The sequence below is a fragment of the Schizophyllum commune genome, assembly GCF_000143185.2.
Source record: "Schizophyllum commune H4-8 unplaced genomic scaffold SCHCOscaffold_14, whole genome shotgun sequence".
In the NCBI taxonomy this organism is placed as follows: Eukaryota; Fungi; Basidiomycota; class Agaricomycetes; order Agaricales; family Schizophyllaceae; genus Schizophyllum; species Schizophyllum commune.
Window position 1 is genome coordinate 83,719 of NW_026089551.1, and position 23,893 is coordinate 107,611.

General features: G+C 56.4%; 8 protein-coding genes across 8 annotated transcripts; 4 read left to right on the forward strand and 4 right to left on the reverse strand.

Annotated features, from left to right (window-relative positions):
* Nucleotides 1–813: 813 nt before the first annotated feature.
* On the forward strand, nt 814–4,754 carry SCHCODRAFT_01161886 (uncharacterized protein; the record flags this gene model as incomplete). The annotated part of the gene is made up of 10 exons (XM_003027000.2): nt 814–1,137; nt 1,187–1,237; nt 1,295–1,481; nt 1,538–1,690; nt 1,744–1,815; nt 1,867–1,983; nt 2,031–2,204; nt 2,254–2,278; nt 2,330–2,893; nt 2,948–4,754. The coding sequence occupies 10 exons, from the start codon at nt 814–816 to the stop codon at nt 4,728–4,730; spliced, it is 3,450 nt and encodes a 1,149-aa protein (XP_003027046.1). The 3' UTR covers nt 4,731–4,754.
* Nucleotides 4,755–5,272: 518 nt separating this feature from the next.
* On the reverse strand, nt 5,273–5,563 carry SCHCODRAFT_02462187 (ankyrin; the record flags this gene model as incomplete). The annotated part of the gene is made up of 1 exon (XM_050342622.1): nt 5,273–5,563. A coding segment is annotated over one exon (291 nt), but the record flags the coding sequence as incomplete, so codon positions are not given.
* Nucleotides 5,564–6,141: 578 nt separating this feature from the next.
* SCHCODRAFT_01193208 (uncharacterized protein) lies at nt 6,142–8,843 on the reverse strand (the record flags this gene model as incomplete). Its single annotated transcript, XM_003027181.2, has 12 exons — nt 8,454–8,843; nt 8,350–8,400; nt 8,101–8,296; nt 7,891–8,043; nt 7,765–7,836; nt 7,629–7,712; nt 7,401–7,574; nt 7,324–7,348; nt 6,709–7,275; nt 6,590–6,650; nt 6,218–6,379; nt 6,142–6,177 (listed from the first exon to the last, which is right to left on the reverse strand). The coding sequence occupies exons 1-12, from the start codon at nt 8,769–8,771 to the stop codon at nt 6,142–6,144; spliced, it is 1,899 nt and encodes a 632-aa protein (XP_003027227.1). The 5' UTR covers nt 8,772–8,843.
* A 445-nt stretch (nt 8,844–9,288) lies between these two features.
* Nucleotides 9,289–9,787, reverse strand: SCHCODRAFT_02105830 (uncharacterized protein). The gene has a single exon (XM_050341813.1). It carries the CDS (start codon nt 9,754–9,756, stop codon nt 9,424–9,426), a length of 333 nt encoding a protein of 110 aa, XP_050197356.1. The 5' UTR covers nt 9,757–9,787; the 3' UTR covers nt 9,289–9,423.
* Nucleotides 9,788–10,357: 570 nt separating this feature from the next.
* On the forward strand, nt 10,358–13,133 carry SCHCODRAFT_02556014 (uncharacterized protein; the record flags this gene model as incomplete). Its single annotated transcript, XM_003027001.3, has 14 exons — nt 10,358–10,460; nt 10,526–10,905; nt 10,960–11,010; nt 11,062–11,257; nt 11,322–11,471; nt 11,525–11,596; nt 11,648–11,837; nt 11,936–11,969; nt 12,027–12,077; nt 12,133–12,316; nt 12,366–12,518; nt 12,572–12,658; nt 12,712–12,819; nt 12,874–13,133. 14 exons carry the CDS (start codon nt 10,358–10,360, stop codon nt 12,900–12,902), a joined length of 1,788 nt encoding a protein of 595 aa, XP_003027047.1. The 3' UTR covers nt 12,903–13,133.
* Nucleotides 13,134–14,265: 1,132 nt separating this feature from the next.
* SCHCODRAFT_02518879 (glycoside hydrolase family 71 protein) lies at nt 14,266–16,535 on the forward strand (the record flags this gene model as incomplete). Its single annotated transcript, XM_003027002.2, has 8 exons — nt 14,266–14,427; nt 14,583–14,710; nt 14,766–14,913; nt 15,102–15,215; nt 15,261–15,399; nt 15,550–15,636; nt 15,686–15,842; nt 15,893–16,535. The coding sequence occupies 8 exons, from the start codon at nt 14,266–14,268 to the stop codon at nt 16,533–16,535; spliced, it is 1,578 nt and encodes a 525-aa protein (XP_003027048.2).
* Nucleotides 16,536–17,600: 1,065 nt separating this feature from the next.
* Nucleotides 17,601–19,048, forward strand: SCHCODRAFT_02672886 (uncharacterized protein; the record flags this gene model as incomplete). The annotated part of the gene is made up of 8 exons (XM_003027003.1): nt 17,601–17,675; nt 17,728–17,841; nt 17,899–18,001; nt 18,055–18,133; nt 18,181–18,264; nt 18,321–18,447; nt 18,506–18,604; nt 18,677–19,048. The coding sequence occupies 8 exons, from the start codon at nt 17,601–17,603 to the stop codon at nt 19,046–19,048; spliced, it is 1,053 nt and encodes a 350-aa protein (XP_003027049.1).
* A 52-nt stretch (nt 19,049–19,100) lies between these two features.
* Nucleotides 19,101–23,282, reverse strand: SCHCODRAFT_02642542 (uncharacterized protein). The gene is made up of 13 exons (XM_003027182.2): nt 22,744–23,282; nt 22,244–22,404; nt 21,896–21,995; nt 21,587–21,711; nt 21,258–21,364; nt 20,949–21,022; nt 20,698–20,762; nt 20,492–20,614; nt 20,167–20,262; nt 19,983–20,110; nt 19,852–19,926; nt 19,510–19,668; nt 19,101–19,405 (listed from the first exon to the last, which is right to left on the reverse strand). The coding sequence occupies exons 1-13, from the start codon at nt 23,226–23,228 to the stop codon at nt 19,298–19,300; spliced, it is 1,806 nt and encodes a 601-aa protein (XP_003027228.2). The 5' UTR covers nt 23,229–23,282; the 3' UTR covers nt 19,101–19,297.
* Nucleotides 23,283–23,893: the final 611 nt, after the last annotated feature.

Sequence of the window (23,893 nt, forward strand, 5' to 3'; positions counted from 1 at the left end):
ATATGCTCCCGGAGAGGTGTGAAGAGCAGGCTAATGGTCGCTTCGCCCGCGCTCACAAACTTCCAGTTAAAAGCACGGCGAGTATTTTCTAGCACTCCTCTACACGTCGCGGTCCCTAACATGTGCTTGCACCCGGCGCTCAAAGATCGCGAAGTCGAGGATGACTGACTCATCGCCAATTCCAACAGCGTCCGGCGCCCTGAAGGCAATGAAAAGGACATGACGGTGTCTATTTGTTCGCGAACGACATTTTTGATCCCGAATCCCCATTCGGGTAGGTCATTGTTCCTTGCTTCCGACTTCCATCACCATCGTGAATGGTGGTTATGTCCCGCACCCATTGCCTCGCTTTCTTGATTCTTGCCAATAACTTCATTACTGTGTCCTGTACGACTTGCAATTATCTCCATGCCATCACCATTATCGCCTCGCCACGCCGAACCTCGCGGCCAGGCCGAGTGACCCGTCAACCCTTGGCAAAAAGGACGAATATATCGAGTGCGACTCGCAATGGCTAGATGTACGTACCATGGGTCAATCGTACCGTTGCGACGGGTGTGCACTGACATCGAATTTCCTTCATGTGTACAAACTAACGTTACACGAGGCTCGTGCTACCGATGCCTCCATCTCTTCTTCGCATCTCACCGACACATCTGATCATGCCGGGACTCAATGCTGCTCGGCATTGACCCTGCTTCGATGCAGTCACGCTGACTTTCCCAGGCCCTTTGTATACGTCCTCTTTCCACAGCGCTTACGGGACTCCTTGTATTTGATCTATCCTCGATCCTCGATATCCTCAAACTAACCATGGACGACGTCGCATCCGATGCCTTGAGCACCACAGGCCGCGCACCAGAAGGCGAGATGGCCAGGGACGACGCCGCCATCGTCGAGATCTGGCGAACGGCCGTCGAGCGATACGAGCGCGATTCTGGGACGGCGCTTGCGGAACAGCTTGACGGATCCCTCGACGCTTCGTCTTCGAGCTCGATTGCGACCTTCATCGAAGAGCGCGCCGCGCGATTCGCCCAGTTCCGCGCTGAAGGGCACGAGCGGGCGCGCAAATGGCTGAAGCCGATCGCTGCTGCTGTTCAGCTGCTTTCTAACTGCTTTGGCGATGCAGTTACACTTGTGCGTCTCATCAGCTCGACGAGGACCGCTCATTGATAATCTCGTGCAGCCCTTCTCGCCTCTGAAGGCCGTATTCGGCGCGATCGACGTGGCGATAAAGGCGAGCATCCATCCCCAGTTCTTCGCAGATCCAGCGCTGATCAAGGCCATTCTCTAGCTATCCATCGAAGTGACGAAGGACTACGACGCTGCCATGGATGCATTCGAGACCATCGCAGATCATCTCGCGCGCATCAAGATCGTCGGCGCCAACGAGACCCTTCGCGAGCCCTCTGTGCGAGTCCTCTCTCAGACGCTCGTCGTCCTCGGGATCATCGCGCAGCTCCAGCGAGATGGGCGCTTCAGTGAGTGCTACTCCTTCGTAGCGACACACCTTTGCTTACACCCGAGCGTTCGCCAGAGGCGTGGATCCACAAGTTCAAGCAGTCGCATGAGCTGACGGAAGCGCTGGCGGACCTGCAGCGTCTGGCAACAAACCATCACGAGACGCTCTCCGCGGTTACGCTGCTCAGCGTCGAGAAGACGATGGATGTCCTTGCGCATAGCATGACCTGTATGTTGCTCCCTGTACGCCGAAGACTCGACCCCTCACATGCCTCTTTCTAGCTATCCAGCAGGAACAAGACATGACCCGCACCTGTCTGATGCGTATCGCCAAGGTCGCGCAGGATATGCACGGTGCGTTCAAGTGAACGTTTTCGCAAGGTGTGGACTGACGACGTTGAGTAGAGACTATCATTGCCCTTGCTTCCACGAACGAACAGCAGATCCACGACAACCGGGGGACTCTGGAGGACATCCAGCGCGTCCTACTTGCTTACTCCGACGCGCTTCAGCAAGACAGAGGTAGGTTATCCCGATGCGTGACCCCCTCGCAACTGACATCCTCGCAGAGGACGGCGAAGTGGAGCGTATATTCGATTGGCTTGGTTTTCCTGACTCCTCGATCAAGATCAACAACCTTTTGCGTGACCGCGCGCGCTCTTCCGGCTCTTGGTTCCTGGATGGCGAAGCGTTCGCCAAGTTCAAGGCGGGGACGACGCGCGTCTTGTGGTTGCACGGTAAAGGTGCGTTGGTACGCGATGTAAGGTTGCTGGTGTTGACGAGCTCTCGTAGCGGGGTCGGGGAAGAGTACCATGATGTGCGTGGTCTTGCATATGCCCTCCTCGCGATTTTCTGACATTCTGGGCAGCGCAGCAGCAGACCGCGATATCCAGACCCTTTGCAACACCACCGGCTCTTGCCTGGCCTTGTGCCACGTTTTCGATGCGACGAACAACGCCATCGCCAGGGACTTGAGCGTCCTACTGTCCTCTATTCTCTGCCAGCTCGTCCATCATGAGCCTGAAACTGTCGCCTTTCTCTCGCGTGCTCGCAAGCAGCACATACGCGGGAGGAGACAGCCATCCCTCGACGAGCTGAATTACTACACGAATCAGCTACTCGATGAATATAGCTCACGCGTATTCATCACGATCGACGGTCTGGATGAGACCGAGGACATGAAAGTACTACAGTTCCTCCGCAAGCTCCGAGAGCGCGACGACATATCCATCCTCGTCTCCAGCCGGTCGGAGCTCTCGGCTCGAAAGGAGCTTGAGTCGCTAGCTGACGACCAAGTCCTCATGTCCACGGACGCGGTCACAAGGGACATCAACATTCTCCTAGACGAAGCTTTCGCGAAGGATGGATCGTTGTCCGGGATTCGAAACTCTCGTCTTGCGCGTAGCGCCCTCGTATCGGGCGCCGATGGAAAGTGCGTTGCAGCGTATTCATAGTGCTGTCTTGCGATGACTAACGTATCTGGTAGCTTTCGCTGGGTTGCTCTGCAAGCGCAGCAACTCGCTCTCGTCGCCGCCTTCCCCTTAAAGGTGGTCGAGCGTCTCACATCTATGCCTCTCGATCTTCGCGCCCTCTATGACGAAGCCCTCGCCAAGATCGATGAGCGGGATCGCGCCGACGTTCGCCGGCTTCTCATGTGGCTTCTGTTCAGTCGCCAGCCGCTGCTCAAGGAGGAGCTCGCAGAGATCATGTCTTTCGACTACTCCCGCCCTGTCCCTGTGTTCTCCCGTCGATTTCGCCCTACGTCTGCGGACAAGGTCATCGCCCTCGTCGGGTCGACATTCTTATCCATTGATGCCAACAGTGGCGACGTCCGCTTTGCGCATGCTTCCGTCTTGGAGTACCTCCATGCGCTTCCTTCGTCCTCGCCCTTTTATAACGACGAATGCGATGCGATGCGCCAGTTTACGGCAGTTTGTGTGAGCTACCTCACCTCAGGTGGTGATCCCGACGACGGCTGGGCCAACCCCCTACAACGAGGGGGCAGGGTACCGTTGTACGCGCATGCAGCCGAGAACTGGCTCAGTTATGCCGCACGGGTTGACTTCCCTGCACATCCTGAGCTAGCAGTGGCAGTCGCACGATTCATGGGATCGTATGCATACGATCAGGCTCGCCGCAAGCAGAACCGCTTCATGGCTCCCCTACAACCTCAGTTCGGCTTTCGACTTCTTCAAGATGGTGTCCAACCCTTACATGCTGCTTGCGAGCTTCTGTCTTGGAATCTCGTCGACCTCATCCTCCGTCGGCTTCATTCTGACCCCAATAAGTGGCTTCCTGGAGAATACCTCCCTTGGGTCCAGAACTCTTCGCGATCATGGAAAACCCGGACACCACTCATGGTCGCGATCTCCTGCAGTCGGAGAGCCACAGACGACATCCATAGCGTGCGGCAGAACAGACGCAGTGTTGTGACCGGGCTAATTGGAGCAGGCGAGGATGTCAATGCCTTCGTTCGTGGACGAACGCCATTGCATTACGCTGTTATCGAGGGTGACATTGAGATCGCAGAAATGCTCCTAGCCGCTGGTGCAAACGTGAATCAGAAGACTTACGGTCGACTCCGGGAGCTACCTGAGCGTGGCACGCCTGAGTACTACGCAATACGTAGGATAGAATCATGGGTCCTGGAGGTGGCAAAGGGTCACGGTGATCTTTGGGAAGTACCGGAGAGCATGCTTCTCTTCTTCCTCGATGCTGGCTGTGAGCTACGGCATGTTTTCGAAGAAGACCTATGCTCCCCCTTACATCGAGCTGTGCGACGCGGCGACATCGAAATGGTCAAATTGCTTTTGAAGGCCGGCGCATTCACGCATCTGGAGGACGATGCAGGTGTGACACCGCTCCACGAGGCTGCGGCTAGGGGACTTGACGGGGTGGTCGACGTTCTACTTGCTGCGGGGGCAAGCTGGCGGCTGCGCCAAAAGAGACTGTCTTCGTCCTTGCGCTTGGAAGATGCAAATCCTACCCCTCCAGGAAGCAGGATGCGAGCGTGGGGCCGCGGTCGGAGCTTGTCGTTCCCACCCATCAGGGGAGTCCATGACCGATCCCAGATCCGCAATGTATATACACTGCGTCCTTTCGCTGCTTCCGGCTTCGGTCGGCAGGTGCAGTCCGAGCGCCTGGGCACCCTGAAGCCGAACCCTGACTTGAACAACTGGTGGGAAAGGGAGGTTGCTGCTTTTGAATGGGAGAAGATCATGCAAAGATTCAGAGTGGCATTCGCGAGGGGGTTGCCGACAGGGTCGTAGATTGATTGAGAGGCGGGATTGGAGGTTATTATTCATCGAGGTGATGTAGGGTGGAATGTATACTATCTGCAATATCGCACTTTGACTGCTCCCGCCTCCGGGAAATCGTGGCCTCACAAAGCTGTTGAACGTAATGACTCCAGGCGCGCCTTGAGCAACTGGATGGCATAGAAATATAGTAGAAAGATCTGCCTAACTAGTATACGAACCAAGCGTCCAAGTTCTCACGCGGGCGGCCTTGCGACTCTGAATCCTGTTTTGACTCCCCCGGCCTGAAGAATCGCGTGGAGGACGCGGTCGCGCACCGCAAGGTCTCGTACTACTCCAGGTCGGATTCCGACAAAGTCTAATGGCGCATGCCCATCGTTTGTGCGAGCATTCGGGTCCGCGCCTGCACTAAGCAGCAGGCACACCATGTCTGCGTGCTCGTTATACGCAGCGAGCTGAAGCGGTCCGGCCCCGCCAACTTTTCCAATCGTGTAAGCATTGACGGCCGCCCCGCGCTCGAGGAGCAGGCGAGCGACGTCGAGCTGGTTGTCCCTCGCGGCGTAGTGAAGGGGAGTCCAGCGCCAGCGAGTTTGAGCTCCCACGTCGGCGCCGCCGCCGATAAGAAGGCGCGCAATGGTACTGTGGCCGCATTCCGCTGCGAGGTGGAGGGGCGTCCGACCATCGTCCAAAGTAATGGAAACGTTCGCTCCTCGGGCGATGAGCAACTGGACGACAGCGACATGGCCAAGGCTCGACGCAGTATGCAGAGGCGACCAAAACCCTCCGTCAGTAGGGTTGTTTGGGTTCGCACCTGCATCCAGAAGGAGCTCAACAACTGCTTTGTGGTCGTGGTATGCGGCCAATGCTATAGGGGTCATACCCAGATCGCAGGTATCTGGCGCGACGCCTCGGCAGAGAAGAAGACGCACGATGGCCGAGTGGCCGTTTCGTGCTGCGATATGAAGGGGTGTCCAGCCGCCGTCGACCGGAACATGCGGGTATGCGTTAGCGTCAAGAAGCACTCGTGCGATCTCTTCGTGCCCACGGCTGGCGGCGCGATGTAGCGGCATCGATCCATGGATGGGAGGCTTCTCGCAGACGGTGTCGCTTTTCCCTGCCCCGCTGCATCTTCCTAGTAATGCCGAAATGTCGTCCCCGGAGCAGAGAGCCATGCGCTGAAGCGAGGGCCTCCTCTCGTCCTGCGACAGCACGGCGAAGCAATTTACGTCTGCTTCGAGATGGGTGATTAGTAGTTGCATGAGAGGTACGTTGTCGATTCCCGCCGCGGTATGCAGGGATGCCTTCAGCACGTCCCTATGCGAATTCTGCGCATCCTTCCTAGAGAAGGCTTTGAGGACATCTCCCTCGAGTGCTCGATATCGCTCGTGGTCCACTCCGGAAATGTAAACGGCCCACGACCAGGTCATGTGGTGAAGATAAGGCCCGCCTTGAGCGAGGACTGTGGCGCCGGAGTATATGTACGCGAGACAAGTACGGACCATGAGGGAGTGTGCGATATTGATGTCCACGTGAAACTGCGACGAGCTCGGGATGGAAAGGAGATAATCCTTGACCGAGGCGTGGGCGAGACGAACTTCGCCATCTTGGATGGTGATGAAGGTCGACCCAACTAAAGAGAGCACTGCAGTACTGGACGAAGGCTGTAACGAGGTGTCGAAGACCGGCATGGGTTCCGAATAGTCAAAGGACAATAACTGCGCGACGTCGTTCGCTGACAGGGGACTGCACGAGAAGACCAACCAGATGAGTATGCGGTGAACATCAGCGCAATCATCTGGCGATACGGCGTCTAAGCACTGCGTGTACAACTCTCCAAGCGACCTCGGGAGCGTACGCAAGCGCTTCCGAACCTTGGCGGGTATCGAGGCCACACGCGCCAGCTCGTTTGCCTGTATCACAGTCCAGCGAAAACTGGAAAATGAATCAGTCGCTGGTCAACATGGCGATACTTGAGGGTTTCAACACGTACTTTCCATCAGAGCCTGTCCGTAACCCTTCACGGACGAGTTCTACGTCTGTGACCTCGGACAAAGCGCCGCCTTCACACAGAAGACGGTCAAGTACAATGTCGATGTCGCCTGTCACAACATCCTCGTCCATCGTGTTTGTGGAACCGCATAAGGAAGTCAACTCATCACGATACGGGATCTCGCGGCTAGACACGAGAAGCGACACATTGTCGTGCGCACGTAGCTCTGCGAGGAAAGACAATATTTCAGCGGCGTCTTGAATCTCGTCCAGCGCATCGATGACCACAAAGACTCTCGTGCTGATAGTCCGGATGACTGCGCCTATACAACGTCGGAGGGCATCGAGAGGCGGCTGAGAATGCCCCATCATGCTCTCCGCGTGAAGCTTGAGCAAGATCGGGACGGCATCGAGCCAATTGCGCGCGATCTGGCAAAGGAGCGAAGATAGCAGGGCTCGCAGATCCCTTGATTGCGAGGAGTTCGTAAGGTCAAAGAAATGGCTGATGACGAACGATGGCGCATGGGATATCGCACACCACGCCTGAAGATCCCGGATAGCTGCCGCTCTGCGCAAATGGGTCAGCTCAGTCGAGAGAAGGAGCTCGCTCACGTACATCACAGTGCTCTTTCCACATCCGGCTGCTGGTGCGTCAGACGGTACTGATCGTATGATGGGTATGAAGACACTGACCTTTTCCCAACACACAGATCGTGCGCTCCTTGCCCGCCTTGAAAGCAGAGTAAGTCGAATCGTCCAGGAACCAAGAGCCGGTTGAGTCCGCGCGGTCTCGCAAGAGCTGGTCCATCCTGAGAGATGAGTCCGGGTAATGAAGCCACACGCAAAGCTTGTCAAAGTCACGAAGTCCTTTCAGACCGCTCAAGTCAGCAAGCGTTCATGTCACTGCCATTGAGGACTCGCCTTTATCGTCCTGATTGACACTGATGTGGTGAAGCAGCGTATTTTGTATGCTTTCGAGGATACTCCGGCTGCTCTTGGCGGTTCCTGTGGTCGCAGAAGTGAGCCGAGCGCCAAAATGGCCAGACCCGCTGCTTACCATAGACATCCTGCGCAAGCTTGGTTATGCAGATGAGGTACGTCCGACTTATATCTCGTTCTTGGGCCATCCCTGAGCGCGGTCAGCCGAGTATGCGGACACATCACGCGAAGTGAAGACGCTCACAGGCGACAGTATCGACGAGCACGCTAAGGCTTCTCTGCGACGTAGCTAGCGCTACAGCCGACACGGCTGCATGGTGACATGTCGCCAGCCGTCCGAGATCGTCTAAGGCGGAGGTAACGTCCTTCGTCTGACATAGCTGCCTGATCCATGCCTCTAATTACGACACGATCAGCAACCAGGGATCAGGGGCAGAGCGCAGGAGGAGCTTACTCATTCGTCCTTGCTTCTGTAGCTTCGTGATTACGCCGAGGACAATTAGAATCTGGGCGAGCAGCTCGACGGAGGCTTCGAACAGAGTATCGTCGATGGGGTCGCGCGTGAGGGGTTGAAGGATGCGCAAGTGATTTCGTATAGTCTCGAGGGCGGCGTCGACAGCATCGAACTCCTCTCTAACCCTCAGCGATGCCTATGTGTACCGACTGTCAATACGGATGATATGCGGCTGTCAAGAAATTTCACCTTGAGCAGTACACCGACGGCAGAGAAGATCGCCTTGCTAGGCGAGAACGCCTAGTTGCGTAGGTTAGTATCCGTAGAGGTCTGCGCAAGACGCGCGTACGCACCACCGCAAACCCTTCCCCGAGAGCCCCGCACAACATCTCCACTACACCAGCTATCGGGCAGAGACGATCGCGCAGCCTCTGCAGGCCATCCCCTCGGAAGGACTTGAAGGAGTCCTCGCACCGTGTCAGGTAGTCGAAGATGGCCGCGCTGGAGTCCAGGCAAGGGACGTCCGGGGAGAATAGATTGGTGCTGACCTCCATCTCGTACTTCAAAACAGCAGCTTGCCAGATCGATTTGCGGGGATCGACGGTCTGTCGCAAAAGACGCCCCCGCGCGGGCGCGGGCGCGCCTGCCAGAGGGAGCAGGGAAGCAGACATGACCACAGGGAAAATCAACGCCAGTGGACGGTCGTCAAGGAAGGAACGCGTGCCTCGACGTCGTGGTTCGAGGTGTACATGGGATCACGGGTACGCAGAGCCGTCGGCAATTCCCTTCGCCGAAGAAGCCAGACGGTCAAGGCGGACTGAATAGGCTGTCGGGCGCTTATCAGCAGCAGCACGCGCGTCTCCGTCATTCTTCCCTCGCGCACTTCTGGGAGCGCGGAATCGAAAGATTGGGACCACCGGAAAGGCGTACATTTACGGGGTTAATCAGTAGCAAAACACGCTTTATTGAGTACAGCTCAACAGTACAAGGAGCACGCGCTATCTGGGTAGGTCTCAGTACAGTTATCGAACACGAAGTCGATTTGCACACCTGATTCTTGCCGAACAAAATCAGGTTACATTGCTGTCTACATACGAAGACGGGAGTTGCGTTAGGCCTTATTGGAGATGGTCAGTTTGCGAGGAGTCAAGGATTTGTGTCCGTAGGCGCTTCAGGGAACGGCTGAAAGGTCGAACTTCGAATTTGCTAAGTGTCTATCTTGCCAGGCGGTGGAAGGGGTAAAGACGGTTGGAGGCAAGTATGGCATTACCACGAGAAAAGGTGAGCATGCCGGGTCAATGATGAGGACGCCATAGCCGCATCTCAGCGCGGGCCTGGCGGAAAGTCAACTTGATGGTGGAGACGGCGTGCAGTGTATAGCGGGGACAGCAGAGACAAAACGGTGCTTAGTGGAGATCTTTTGGTAGTGGTTACGGGCGTGGCGTAGGGTTCAAGACATTTGAAGGGGGATGATCCGCCTTTGTGAACGCGTCGTGGTTGATCGAGGTAGCAGATGTGACTGCAGGACCCCGCAGCTGGCGAGGGGAGAGAAGTATGTTGGTCAGTTGTATACATCAGTACTCGTGAAGCGATTATTCTAGGTCCGCACCTGAAGCTCGTCAAGGGCATGAGGACAGCAATAGTCGCAGCGACCATCCGGCGCGTTCGACCGCGGCGCCTCACATCGTGTCTCAACAGGTTCATTCCAAGAATCCGCGAGGAATATGAAGTTTATATCGAGTAGAGATACCTGTAGGATGAACGAGGAGAACTGGCCGAATAAAGGATGATGATGGGCGGAAGCAAGGAGAACAAAGGTCTCCAAATGGAGAAATCCGGTGGCCGGATCAAATATTGACAATCACGCGCAAACAAAAACAACTCTTCCGCGACGCCCCCAAACTTCGCAACCAGCACAACTTTCGCAGTCTACTGGGCTGTAGCTCGCCTCATATGTCATATATTATACTGATGCACTATAATATTTGACAATCCGCAGAGCACTCGAAACGAAAACAAAAGTAGCATGATCCTATGCACTTCTTCCATCGATGCAGCCATGCCGAGCACAGCCATGGAGTGGGTGCTTCTCAAAACATGGTTGCTGACGTATGCTCCTTCTGGGGCACTAAGCGCCGTAGCGACTAAAACTCACCTCTTTCTTGTCCCTCATCTATCTCGTCCAGTTTGCGCGCTTTAATGACACATGACCGCCAATTCGGGCTTACCACCTCAACGGATTTCTCGACTCTCATCGATGGATGGCGTCGCTCCTAGTCCGCGTGAAGGGCTGCGTCGCTTCTTCCGCCGCATCGCTCGGATTCCCATGCCGCGGCTTATTCGTTCGGGTAGGAACCAGCGTACGTCGATGAATATAATTCTTATTTCGATTGTACCAATCTCATCACTTCTTCTCGCCGCACAGAAATCTTAGAGAACACATCACCCTCTACACCAATCACCCATGCTGATGCGCGTCCTGACTGTCGACCCGCGTCCTCACAAGCCAGACCTTCATCGCTTCAGTCTATCGGCAGAGTGCAAGTCGCGACCTTGACTGGCGGGATCGAGTCTTTATGGGCAGAGGCGTTGGAGAAGTATCATCGCGATACCGGCATCGACCTCCTCGCCCAGGACTCTGCTCCTTTCACCTCCGCGGAAGCGCTATCGGCCTTCATAGAGTCCAATAGACACGACTTCGAGCGGCTCGGCACGTGGGGGCCGCGCTGGCTACAATTTCGCATCGCGCCCTTGGCGACCATTCTGCAGGGCCTATGCACGGTAGCGGGCGACTCCGTCAGCGTGGTAAGTCATGTAGGTCCTGTGCGGGCAAGGGTTTTCTGAGGTTAAATCTTTCAGGTATTCCCTCCCGGAAAGATCATCTTCACCGCGCTTGGCCTCCTGATGAAGGTTCGCACTGTCGCTTGCGCTTCCAGTCCCCGAAACCCATCCCATCTTTAGGCCGCCGTGGCGGCGCGCGAAGACCTCGACGCGGCAGGGAGGGCGATCGACATCATCTACTATCACCTGCGCGCCATCGCGCACGTCTCCAGCGCCTCAATGCCTTCCATCTTGACTGAGGTTTGCGTCGAAATCCTCTGTCAGGTCCTCGTTGTCCTCGGCATCATCCATAAGCTACAGGAGGACGGCGTCTTGAGTGAGTGCATTACTTCCCTATTATACGCTTGCAAATATATCCGTCGTTTGACGCTGCATCGCAGGATCGTGGTTCTCGAGTATAGGACATTCTGGCGAAGTCAAGAACGAGCTAGACATCCTGGACAACCGCGCGCAAAGTCTTCGACAGGCCATGCTCGCCGTGACGGTCGACAAGGTGCAGAAGATGGAAGTCATCCTACACCATCTCAGCGGTGAGCGCCTCCGTTCGTGGACTAGCTGTGTACACGGGCTCATCGTCCAATAGAACAGAATCAAGCCCCGCCAATTGTCTGCGAAGCTGTCGTAGGAGACTCCACGGTGACGAGCCTCGAAGATCGTCGGTCTTCTACCTATACCCGACGAAGAAAAACTGACAGGATTGTCGCAGACAAGAGACTCGTCGCCATGCGGGAAGCTAGAGCACTCGCTGACCGGCGCTCCTTCGAGGAGAGCATCCTGCGCGGCAGCCCAGCAGCCGAAGTCTACGCACGGACGATCATTGGTTACTTCAGAATGACAGACATCGACCTCGCCACGTCCGACGCTCAGTTCCTCGATTCACAACCTGCGCTTTTCCGGTACACCTATGAGAACAAGACGACTACAACGAGCTACGGGAGGGTGGCGCACGACGCTTGCGGGACCATCTGTTCTCCGTTGTTACCATTCTTAACAGGCTTTGTGGTTGGATTGGGGACTCGGACGAGCTGGTGAGCGGTACCGGAAGGACGTGTGCTTACCTGGTTGATAATCAATGCCCAATCTAGGGCCGTTCGCTCAGCAAGAGCGTCTTCTCGGCGCTGGACGTTGTGGTCAAGGTGGGCGGGCATGGTTCCTGCGCCGGCACGCAGCTGATCCAACGTCGCCGTGCAGACCTTCGCTCGACAGGAATTAGAGCCTCTTTTCCATGCCCTGAAAGCGATCGGTAGAAGCTTAGGCGTGATCTACTCCGTCGCTAGAAACCATTCCCGACTGCGCGAGGCCTCGATTAAGCTCCTTTGCGAGGTGATCCTCGTCCTTGGGAATATTGTGAGGGTGCAGGCGCAGGGTAAGATGCGTCAGTCCAGCTCCGTCTATCCATATGCATTGTCTGACGATAGATGTAGAGCCCTGGCTTAACAGCGTCGGATCGACAGATGGGCTAACCTCGGCCTTGGAAGACTTTAGCCAACTCGTAGCGAAAACCCCTGGGCTTATCACCATAATTGCGTGCGACGCCGTCGAGAGGATGTTGGCGCTGCTGGCTCAAGAGGTCGTTTGTACGTTCGAGTTCTTCGCATTCGCCATTGGTCTTATCTAAGAGACGGTTTAGCGGAGGACGAGACCCACGACCTGTTCGACCTGTGCTTCAAGCGCGTGGGGAAAATATGGTGGGAAGTTGAGACGGATGGTACCGAAGGTGGGCAGATAAGCCATTGCTCTTGCCTCGCTTTTGATCCGCCCCCTGGCAAGACGACTATTTCTTCGGTCCGAGCGAGATAGGTGCCAACCGATGCATTCTGCATCGTATTCAAGAGGCGTTCAGCCTGTCGCTCAAGTCGCGACAAGAAAGGATCGACAGTGCGTACTTTGGCTTACTTGAGATACCTGTCTTACTCACGAATTTCATGGTAGAGAGGGAGGTCACACGTTGGCACGAGTAGGTGAGATCCGAGGGCCGACCATGGTTTGAGGTCGAAGCTAGCCCCTGCCCCCAAAATCATCAATCCTATCCTTTCTCTATTTCTTGCTCTATCTATCATTTACCCCGCTAGTGTCACCATCTCAGAGCTAGCATCCGTACTCTTTCAATATGCTCGCACCTCTCGACGGCAAGCATCCCACGCATCCGCTGTTTGAGCGAGGTCGCGACTATCGAGAACATAGTCAGCGTTTATTTCGGAGCTCGAGTAGTCCAGAGGTTAGGCCGAAGCGCACAGGGTATCGGGAAGGATCCGAGCGCTGTGATGAGACGTGAAGGTGAGCGTCGAAGACAAGCGCCGCGGAGTCCGAGTCGTGGGAATTTGAGTCCTCATCCGGTCCGGGGGAATTAACGGGCGCTTCCGTCAACTTACACCGCAACCACCATGTCGGACGCCCCTTTCTGTCCTGAGTCCATAACCCATCGTATATCAGGCTTGGAATACCTGGAAGTGCTCTACTTTGTCCTGTTTCTTTGCCCTTCCCTATAGTGATCACTGCAATGAGCGCAGCTAGCTCAGGCTCTTAGCGCATTCAAAGTGAGCCAAACGCGCCTCAAACGACTCCCTACTTACCTCTCACAGACATAGAACTGGCCGTTAATGTGAATCCGCCTGACCCTCCGATGAACGACCGTGATTGTAGGACTCAGTGCTTGCGTCAGCGAGCTCCGAGCTGAGCCTACGTTTGAACAAAAGTGTGCCTTTGTTTGAAGACCACCCCACGAGCTCAGAAGCACCTTCATGAATGTTATAGGCTCTTTCTATACTGTCACATTATTGTCTATTTGCGAGTTGTGTCTTCTAGTCCTGAACCTGTCCCGCGACGCTCCCGCTCAGCCCGCACATTCATTGACATTATGCTACAGATGCATTACTTTTATTATCCAGGCGTTTTCATCCGCAAGGCGTACGCCCTATCGAGGACAAATTATCGCTGTGCCATACAAACTCGCGTTGTAGGTTTTCCTCCTCTGGACGCCTGTACTTCGTCTGCAAACCCTCGGCTATAGTTGTGGCGCGCGCGCGGGTCGGCCTCCGAGCAGCCATCTATCGTTCTCTACGGACGCTAGCTGAAAGTCCCTGCTTCAGATATCTACTCTCCGACTACTAAGCCTTCCGCCGGTCGCTCCTTCGAGGTAGGCTCTCTTCATTGCACCCGCTCTACCAATCGATCCCGCCAGACGGATTGTAGCCGCTCTGCCGCTCCACTCACCCTATATAACCCTCTCTCAGATACCCTCTTTCCTCAGAGAACTCGACCTCGTTTTCCTCTCTCTCAAGAGGACCCTCCACTCCTTCATATACTCATTGATTCGTCTTTCTGATGCTCAATCGACTTTCCAGAATCATCACCGGGCTAGCCGCCTTATCCGGGGCGTTGTCGGCGCCCCCGCCCGCCTACCTCGGCGACTACTCCAACGTCACGACCAGCGCGATCGAGGGGCGCGCGGACCCTGGACAGAAGCTTGTCTTCGCACACTTTGTGGTACGTCCCTCCATGACCCTCCCCTTCGTGACCGTCATGGCCATCTTCATCGCCGCAGTCCTTACCGCGAACTGCTCTTCGACAAGAGCCTCCCCCGATCTCGTCCACCCACGTATCCCTCCGCATGAATCCTCGCTCACACATTCGTCCCCCAGGTCGGCATCGTCTCCAACCGCGGCAGCGCCGACGACTGGGACAAGGACTTCCAGATGGCCAAGGCCGCTGGTATCGATGGCTTCGCGCTCAACATCGGCGTCGACGACTTCACGGATACGCAGTTGAAGTACGCCAATCCGCTGATGCGCGACCCGCGTCATATATCGACGTACACAATCTAGCTACGCTTACGACTCCGCCGCCCGCAACGGCATGAAGGCCTTCATCTCCTTCGACTTCAACTGGTACCACACCGACCAGGGCGAGCAAGTCGGCCAGAAGATCAATCAATACGCCGATAGGGACGCGCAGCTGAAGATCGGGGATAAGGTACTTATCTTTTCGTGCTCTTGCCCCTTCGGTAATGTCCACTTCCCCTTCGGTAATGTTCATTTCTCCTTCGGTAATGACCATTCCCAACCCCCAATTTCCCCGTCACTCCCACTTCCTACGCACCCATTGCACAGTCAATGCGTGTGCCCTCGGCGTCCTTAACTTGCGCTCACCCGCCCATCCAGGTCTTCGCCTCCTCCTTCATCGGCGAGGGCGTCGACAGCCAGGCCATCCGCAACTCCGCAGGCCACGACATCTTCTGGATCCCGAACTTCTGGTCCACGACAGACGTCTCCCAGGTGCGTTTCCTGCTACCCCTACGACCATAAATTCACTCAGCCTAGGTCGACGGCCTCTTCAACTGGGTCGCGTGGCCGAACAACGGTAACAATAAGGCGCCGACGTCGTCCGCAGACCTGCACACCGTGATCGGCAACGACGATGCGTATAGGAATGCGCTGGGCGGAAAGCCGTTCATGGCGCGTGAGTGAAGCCCCTTCGCGCGGGGTAGAAACTTGAACTGATCGCTTATGACTTGGATAGCGCTTTCTCCGTGAGTTGCTTTTGCGGCGAGTGAAAGTGTACCGACTAGACGTTGTGGTGCTTTTCAGATGGTTCTTCGTAAGTGTCGAGCACACAATTGCGTCCATGTCGCTCACGATCTCCCGCAGACGCACTTCGGCCCCGAAGTCAGCTACAGCAAGAACTGGGTCTTCCCGAGTGAGGTGGACACTCGCGCGACTCTATCCCGATGCTAACGTATATCCAGGTGACATGCTCATCTATCTCCGCTGGTTGGAGATCCTGTCGAACCCGCCGCAATACCTCGAGCTGGTCACCTGGAACGACTATGGCGAGAGCCACTACATCGGCCCGCTCTCTACTCGTCACACCGACGACGGCGGTTCGAAGTGGGCGAATGACATGTATGTTGCCGCCTTGGTCCTACATGGCTCCCAGCTGACGTCTATTCTAGGCCGCACACCGGCTGGCTCGACCTCTCCGCACCCTTCATCGCCGCCTACAAGGACGGCAGCAACGACGTTGCTACCCACATCACCGAGGACAAGATCATCTACTGGTACCGCCCCACGCCCAAGAACATCAACTGCGATGCCACCGACACCACCGAGGCCGACGCCAACAACAGCACCGGCAACTACTTCAAGGGCCGCCCCGACGGGTGGGACACCCTCGCCGACGACGTCTTCGTCGTCGCGCTCCTCACCTCCCCCGGCACCGTGCGCGTCAACACCGGCGGCACCGCGTACGACTTCGCCGCCCCCGCGGGCGCCAGCGGCTTCAGCGTGCCCTTCAACACGGGCGCGCAGGCGTTCAGCCTGTACCGCGGCGACCCGAACGCGCCGAGCCTGCACGCGGTGAGCCTGAAGCAGATCGTGAACGAGTGCCCGTGCGGGATCTACAACTTCAACGCGTACGTGGGGACGGTGCCGGAGCAACCGGCGGACCAGCTCGATGGGGACGGGCTCGCGCAGTTCTCGAACGGGCTGAAGGTGCAGTGCCAGTCGAACACGCTGGGGAATGTGCCGGCCGAGCCCGCGATTACGGCGACGATGGCGGCGAGTGCGGTGGCGACGCAGCCGCCCATTCGGCGCTGAATCAGAACGAAAAAGCCTGGTCCCTTCGGGCTTCCAACTTGATACCCATGTGCGCGCGTACAGCGCGCTATTCCCAGACGTATACCCAAACGAGGCGTATCTGACTCCTGATTATCTATCTACTTCTCGGATGTCTCATCTTGAAGCCGTTCTTCACCTTTCGCCGCAACGCCCCCTCCTGCCAAGCAGCGCGGTCTTGAATAGAAATCCTTCCTCATCGGCCATAGGTTATAGGCTCGAGCTTCGTCTAGCTCTCGAGCGCAATTGCCCAGGTTTCCCTCCGCTTTCGCGTCGCTATTTCACCGCTCAATTGCTTTGTCTCTTGGTAGACTCAATCCCCGAACATATGCCTTGTCAGTAGCTCAGCAACTATAGCATGCGTACAGCCGCTGATCAACTTCAGTTCCGCGCGGAGGTGCGGCTTCGACTCACGAAACTGTACAGCATCCAGTATGCACTGATTGCTGTCCCGAATCTTGCCGGAGATACCTTCTCCGGCCGCGCCATGTTCTCGAAGACTGCTTGTCGGACGAGCCGGGCGGCACGCCGGTGATCTCGCAGGTCTCGAACGTATCGGAGGGTGGACTTCTCCCGTCTTGCATGCAATATCACCGTATCAGCTACATGCTGTTCCACTGGTTTGTTCATTTCCTCCCGCCTTGGTCATTCGAAGGAACATTCAAAGCTTCTGTCTATTGCATTTAAACGACCAGATGTATAGTTTGCGACGCCCTGCTATGATTTTGCGCCTCATCTCCTAGATCTCTCACTGACATAGCTCTGGATGGGATGGCTACGAACATCACGGTCAGCCAAAATCTCGCAATGCTCGCGCTGGAGACCGAGCCGTCGGTGACAGGCCTTGTCCTTCAATGCATACTATACGGTGCGAACTTCCTGTGCTCATCACGTATCTTACGCTAGACATGTATATTAGGAGCATACGCGTCATTATTTCCTGCGACGATCAGTGCCATCTTGTGAGAAAGCTCAATGACCCAAAGGCTAGGCTGACGACGCATTTGCAGGAAGCGCCGTGCACGAAGTCGGCCATGGGTTGTCCTCATGATCACCACAATCACTATGTTTGCCCTGTCCTGTGCATGCCTGCTGCTCGACGCCCTCAACACTATGAGTCTCGTAAGTCCTTTCCCGGCATCGTGTATGCCCGTAGCACTTCACTGCATTCCAGCTCGAAGGAGTCCTCCTCGAAACGCGGGGCGAGGTCCAACACCCAGTTGCATGGATTAGCAGGCAGAGCGCGAACGACCGTGCATTTGCTCAGGCTGCGATATTCGCCTTTGAAGTGAGTTAACAACTCGCTTCTGTCTGAGGCAATCGCGTCACTGATTCTGCGCCCCAGCTCATAATCAGCGATGGTGTCGTGGTGTGGCGCGGTGCGGCGTTGTGGGGTTACAACTGGAGATGCTCGACAATCATGCTCCTCCCACTTTTTGGGGACTTAGGTGAGTACCTAAGCGTGTTCGTCGTCTAAACCCAACAGTGGTCTAACCTGCAGCTCAAGCCGTTTATGTGTATTTCCTGGCGTGCGAAGGTCAATCGAAATGGTTATACATCGACGGGATGCAGGCTAAACAGTACGTAGCGCGCCACTCACTGTTCATGGAATCTGATATTGCCTCAGTTGCCATGACTCGCAGCGCGCGATGTATTTTTTCTCCTTCTCGACCAACCTGCTCGCAACTGGCTTCATAATCGCGATGGCTTGGTGCGCATCAAGTATAGATAAAGCGCGAAATGTGTAAAGCTAATCAACCCGTCAAGGCAGCATCGCGGGGCGTTCGAAGTGCGGAAGGCGACTCTCTCTGGCTCTGGCAGACCCCGACGCACGGCTGCGCAGAAGGTCATGTTACTGCTCATTGAATCTGGCTTCGTATACCTGATCATGGGGGTCAGTCTTTTGACGCCTCAGCGCTCTTCTGAGCTTCGTGCTGATGTGGAAGCTGTAGGCGGCCTCCGGATTTACTTTCTTCCTCGTCGTACAGGACTTATCCTCGCCTGGGTATTTTGTGACGACTGTCTTCGTCTCGCTCAGGTATCAGATCGTGGTATGTAGCAGAGCGACATCCTCTGGCTCCGTCCGCACCACCATCTTATATTCCTTTACTGATCGCCCACAGGGTCTATATCCGACGACAGTCATCTACCTTGTTCAGCGCGAGCAAACGAACTGGTGCATACCCGCGACCGACGAATCGCTCCACTTCAAGGGCATTACACAAGAAGATACGACCGTCTGTCCCACGACGCGCAGCTACAATCTGACCGTAAACAAATGCGACAACGAAGCGGGCCCAGATGCCATTGCAATCAATATATCAACGGGTAGCAGTTCAGGAAACGCGTCCGGATGCAACCCTGTCTCTACCAGGCCGCCACTTGTGAGCGATCTCCACTGCGAACCAAACACGGTGCACGTGGTGGCAACGAATGGAAGCTCAGAAAGTATGACCAACGCAGCGCTGAGCGTTTCCGGGGACTGTCTTGTATAATCCGAGTATAACAGCTTTCGACATTCACTCTCAATTGATGACGACTATGTAGCGCATTCAGAATACTGCACGCAACAAATGCGATAAGTCGGTATATTCGGTGATTATTTTGTCAGAAATTACACGCGCTCGAACCTATCTCACAACAGATAGTCTTCACCACCCCGCTCCGAGCGCAACCCTATTTTCTCCAACCTCTTTCCTTTCCCAACAATCATCCAGCCACGTCCACCATCTTCACCCCGCACGCTAGTTCGTAAACAACATCCGGTATATACGCACGTATAACGGCGCCTTCGCGCGCTCCGCCCGATACGCGCGCATCTCCTCGACCGTGAAGAAGGACTTGCGCCCGGTCTGGGAGAACAAGGAGTCAGTATCGAGGTATAAAGAAATATACAAAGTCGTTGGCTGTCGGAAACAAGGTACCCGTGAGCGAATGCGAGGAAAGGCCTACTCACATCGAGGTCGATCTCATGCGCACGCCGTGGCCGCTCGCGCTTCCACGCATACCCGCCGATCCAGCAAGCGATGACGATGGGGAGGGCGAGGTACGCCTGGAAGAACTCCGTGGCGACCTCGCTTCCACTGTCCGCCATGCCGCCGATGGGCCAGACAGCCTGTTAAGGGCGAGGGAAGTCGTACGAGCGCATTGTGAGAAGCCAAAGATACGGCGATGAGACGTTGGCGAGGTGAAGAAGGGATGGTCCAGAGCAGAGGCGAAGCGGGATTAAGGGGGACAAGGCAAGTGGGAAGAAGAGTGCTGTCAGCTCGGATCTCGTGTCATAGCCACGCCCACTCACGATGTAGAACTGCGCGATGAGCACAAGGATGATCAGGATCGTGCCGAACCACGAGCCGTAGACGCCGCCGAGAGCCTATAAGAGAACCATCAGCATCACTGCTAACATTACAGCGCAAAACATCCACCCACCCTAAACGGCAGCTCCTCCAACGAGTGCCCCTGCGCCTTCCACGCCGCGCGGAAGCGGATGTGGCAAATACAAATCGAGAGCCAGGTGAAGATGGTTGAGAGGCCGGAGAGCGCGACGAGCCAGTCGACTGAGCATAAAGGTCAGCATGAGTCGATTAAGAATGACGAAAAGGACAATACTCACACACCGTATCCCCTTCCGCGGCAACCTGCACGTACGCAATCGGACCGAACGCGAGCACGGCGACGACGGACCACAGAGGGCGTGAGGACTTGTCGACTTATAGATAGAATCAGCATGTCGTTCAAGATGGAGCGTGGGTCAGCGCAGCGAGACGCTCAGTGCTCGGATGGGACTCAGGAAGGGCGGTGGCTAAACCCCGAGCTCTTCGATCACCCACGACAAGGACTCGCCCGAGCGTCCAGCACTCGCCCAACGAACACAAAGCTCGCTCCCCTCGCAACCTCAACATTTCGAACCAGACGATCGTTGAGCGATAGACACTCACCATACGTAAAGCAGTTCGGCGCATACCCCGTCTCCGCGAGCGCGGTCAGCGTCCGCGAGCCCGCGTACACGCACGAGAGGCCGATCGAGAGCACGGAGATGCAGATGACGGCGTTGATGAGGTCTGGTAGATGAGAAGGGAGGGAAGGAGCGAGGGGGCAAAACGCAGTCAGCCAACGTCGCAAACAAGCAGGGCAGTCTACTCACGGTCGACGCCAGAGATGTTCGCGCGAACGAGGGCGATAACGAAGGGTGAGGCGGAGGAGCCGGAGCTAAGTGGAGGCGTCAGCGATATCAGGAGCAGGCGAACGGTGGGTGAGATAGACGAGCGATGTGGGCTTGAGCCAGCAACGCATAAGGGGATTGGCAGTTTGTGCTCTAGGTGCGCTTTCGCGAGCGCCTAGAGGCGTTCGCACGCTCGCCTTTGGACGTCGAAGAAAAGATAGGATCACACTCACCCATTCAGCAGCCGGTCATCATCGTAGGGCACCATCAGGCCCACAATAGTAAGCGATAGAATGTAGACCACGATCTAAGAACCCAATCAGCATAGCACTCTTGACGAGGCTCGAGAGTGGAAAACGGATGATAGCGCTGGGACAAAGTATGCCAGCAACGAGCCGCATTCTCGTTGGCGCGGAGGTCACTTCGTAGCCCGCAATCGCGGTGAGATCAGTCGCACTACAACTTTCCCCAGCAGCACAACTCCGCCCCGAAGCAGCAAGACTGTCTCCGTGACAAGATAGCAAGCAGTCCATAATACTCACAATCCGCCAAAACGTCCCCTTGACCGCGCCCGGCATCACCGAGCGCGGGTCCGGCGTCTCGCTCGCGGCGAGCCCAATCAGCTCCGTACCCGCGAAGGCGAAGGCGGCTGGCAATATGGTCAGCGGTCGTCCGCTATATGACACCACATGGGTAAAAGAGAAAAGAGCGAAGGAGAAGATACATGGAGGACGAAGTCGGGGAGACGGAGGAATGGGAAAAGGGAAGAACGAGGCCACGCCCCACGAACTAAGTCACATGACCAGTCTCGGTAGCTGCCGAGACGGGATATGCCGAAACGGCGTGCGCGCCACAAAAAGCCGCAACTCACCAGTCACGAAAACGCTGCACACGCCCTTGAACCCATTCGCGAATGCGCCCGGATCTTGCCAGCGCGCGCCACCGACGTAGCTGCCGAACTCGCCGGATGCTGGGCCACCACCGCAGATGCAGACGCTAGAAGAGGACGTGTCAATCAGGCGTAGTTCATGATGGGATGAAGGTGGATGCGGAGAAGAGGATATTATGGTCAAGATGCGAAGGTAGGAAGAGCAAAAGGAGATATGGAGCGAAGACTCAATGAAGGTCGAGGAGAAGGAGGACGAGACTTTGGATGGTTCTGGCAAGAAGCTGTACTCACATTCCGATGAGCACAAACATGACTATGACAATGAGCTTGAGGACCGAGGACCAGAACTCCTCTTCCGCAAAGCCGAGCGTGCCGAAGAGGGAGAGGATGACTGGGGTGGACGTCAGAGCGATGAGGATAGATGGGAAGACGCAGAAAAGTCAAGGAGCGGGAGGGAGCGGGGATTGAAGCCAACGCGTTGACGGCGTTGAGTGTAAGTCGTCCCACAGAGACGCAGTACAGAGGAAGACGTACTACCCCTCCTGCGGCCAGAACTGCTTCTGCAGATGTAGGAAGAGTCGAGGGAGAGGATAGAGTGGGGGAATGTGGCCTGCGGGATCAAGTGCGGGAAATACGTACTGATAACCACATAAAATATCGTGACCCAAGCGGCTATTGGGACGTTATTTGGCCAGTAGTTGACGGTGGTGACAGCGACAGTGATTTCGAGCGGCAGCGTGACGACCCAGGAGAAGACGTAGTTCCAGCCCATGGCGAAGGCCCAGGAAGGGTCGACGAAGCTGCGTGGGTGTTGTGGTCAGCGCTTGGAAGACGGGAAATATGTAAAAGTCAAAACGGGACATGACCGAGGGGAGAGGGAAAGCAGAAAATTGAGGAGAAGAACTAAAGGCGTAATGATAGGCATAAAAACAAAAAATAAGTGATAGAGGGGCGCGAGAAGGTCCGAGTGAGACGGCGAGAGCTCGAGGGAAGTGAACGGGGCGATCAAGGATGTACAAGACCGGATGTGAGAGTGGAGATGTACAGGGTCGGATGGGTGAGTGGAGAACCATCAGGGGAAGTGGCAGAACCGAACGAGAATTCCTGGGGCGAGGAATATATGAATAGACGACACTCACCGACTTGCCAAAGTATAGTACCCTCCACTCAAGGGATACATGATGCTCATTTCTCCCAATGCCTGGGTGATGTTGACAAGCATGATTCCCATCAGAACCCAGTCGATGAGGACGCCCGCAGGACCGCCCGCGTTCAACGCCGCACCCGACCCGACGAACAGGCCCGTGCCAATGCTCCCGCCGACGGCGATCATCGTCAGGTGCCGCGGCTTCATCTTCTGCTGCAGCATGGGCGACTCGGCGAGCGCCTTCTCGTACTCCTCCGCCGAGAGCCCGCCGCCGGAGACGACGAGGCCGGCGGTGGTGCCGGGCGCGCGCTTGAAGGACTCGGGGGAGAGGCCGACGCGGGTCCAGATGGATTCCTGCGAGGGGTCGTAGAGGGTGATGTTGGAGGTCGGGTGTACATTGTTGGTGGTGGAGGGGGAGTCGTGCGAGGCGCGCTTGACGTAGGAAGCGTCGCCCGCTGTCTTCTCTTCGTCGCCCATGGTGGGGGGAGCCGAGAGAGGGTCGGCGAAGGGGTGGGACGGTGGGGGAGGAGGTGGGGGTGGTCGTAGATGATGTCCCGTGCGTCGGACGCGTCGGTGGCGCGCAGAGGCGGGGGGATGGCGCGCTGGTCGTGGGGGATGGCGAGGGTATGCGTTCGAGGCAGCTGCTCCGCAAAAGTACAATTGCACGATCGTGATCATGATGTCAGTTTTGTTCGCCCCGCTCCGCCATGTGCGCCGGATAAGTGCTCGCCCTCCTATTGGCAGGAGAACTCGGCCCTATGACCCGGCCGCTCGTCCGCACCGCGCCCAGGCGGCGCTCGTCGTCGCCTATCTCTCCTTCAGCCCACACGACGCCCGCTCAATGCGATACCGTGCTCGGCGCCGCGCCATGCCCGCTTAGCGCCACGGCGCCGCGTCTGACCCCTGCTTAGCCTCACACGCCGACCGTACGCACGCAGTGACAACGCTAACTCAGCAACGAGTCATCTCCCCGCCACCTCGCGAAGTTCGCTCTCCAAGTCATTCTCGCCTTAAGTTGAACCCTCCGCAACGCACTCCTCCGGTCGACTCATCGGCGTTCCCCTTCTGCGATGGCACCGGACGATCGCCAAATGCATGTTCCGTGCGCTGACACCGTGCTCCGTGCGTTGACGGCGGGCGGT

Coding starts and splice junctions, on each gene's coding strand:
- SCHCODRAFT_02105830 (XM_050341813.1), bottom strand. CDS start 9,756: ATGGTCGCTGCGACTATTGCTGTCCTCATGCCCTTGACGAGCTTCAGG.
- SCHCODRAFT_02642542 (XM_003027182.2), bottom strand. CDS start 23,228: ATGGGCGACGAAGAGAAGACAGCGGGCGACGCTTCCTACGTCAAGCGC. Junction 21,712..21,895: donor ATGTTTGTGCTCATCGGAAT/GTGAGTACAGCT, acceptor GTCCTCTTCTAG/CGTCTGCATCTGCGGTGGTG. Junction 20,763..20,948: donor GATGACCGGCTGCTGAATGG/GTGAGTGTGATC, acceptor GCCTCCACTTAG/CTCCGGCTCCTCCGCCTCAC.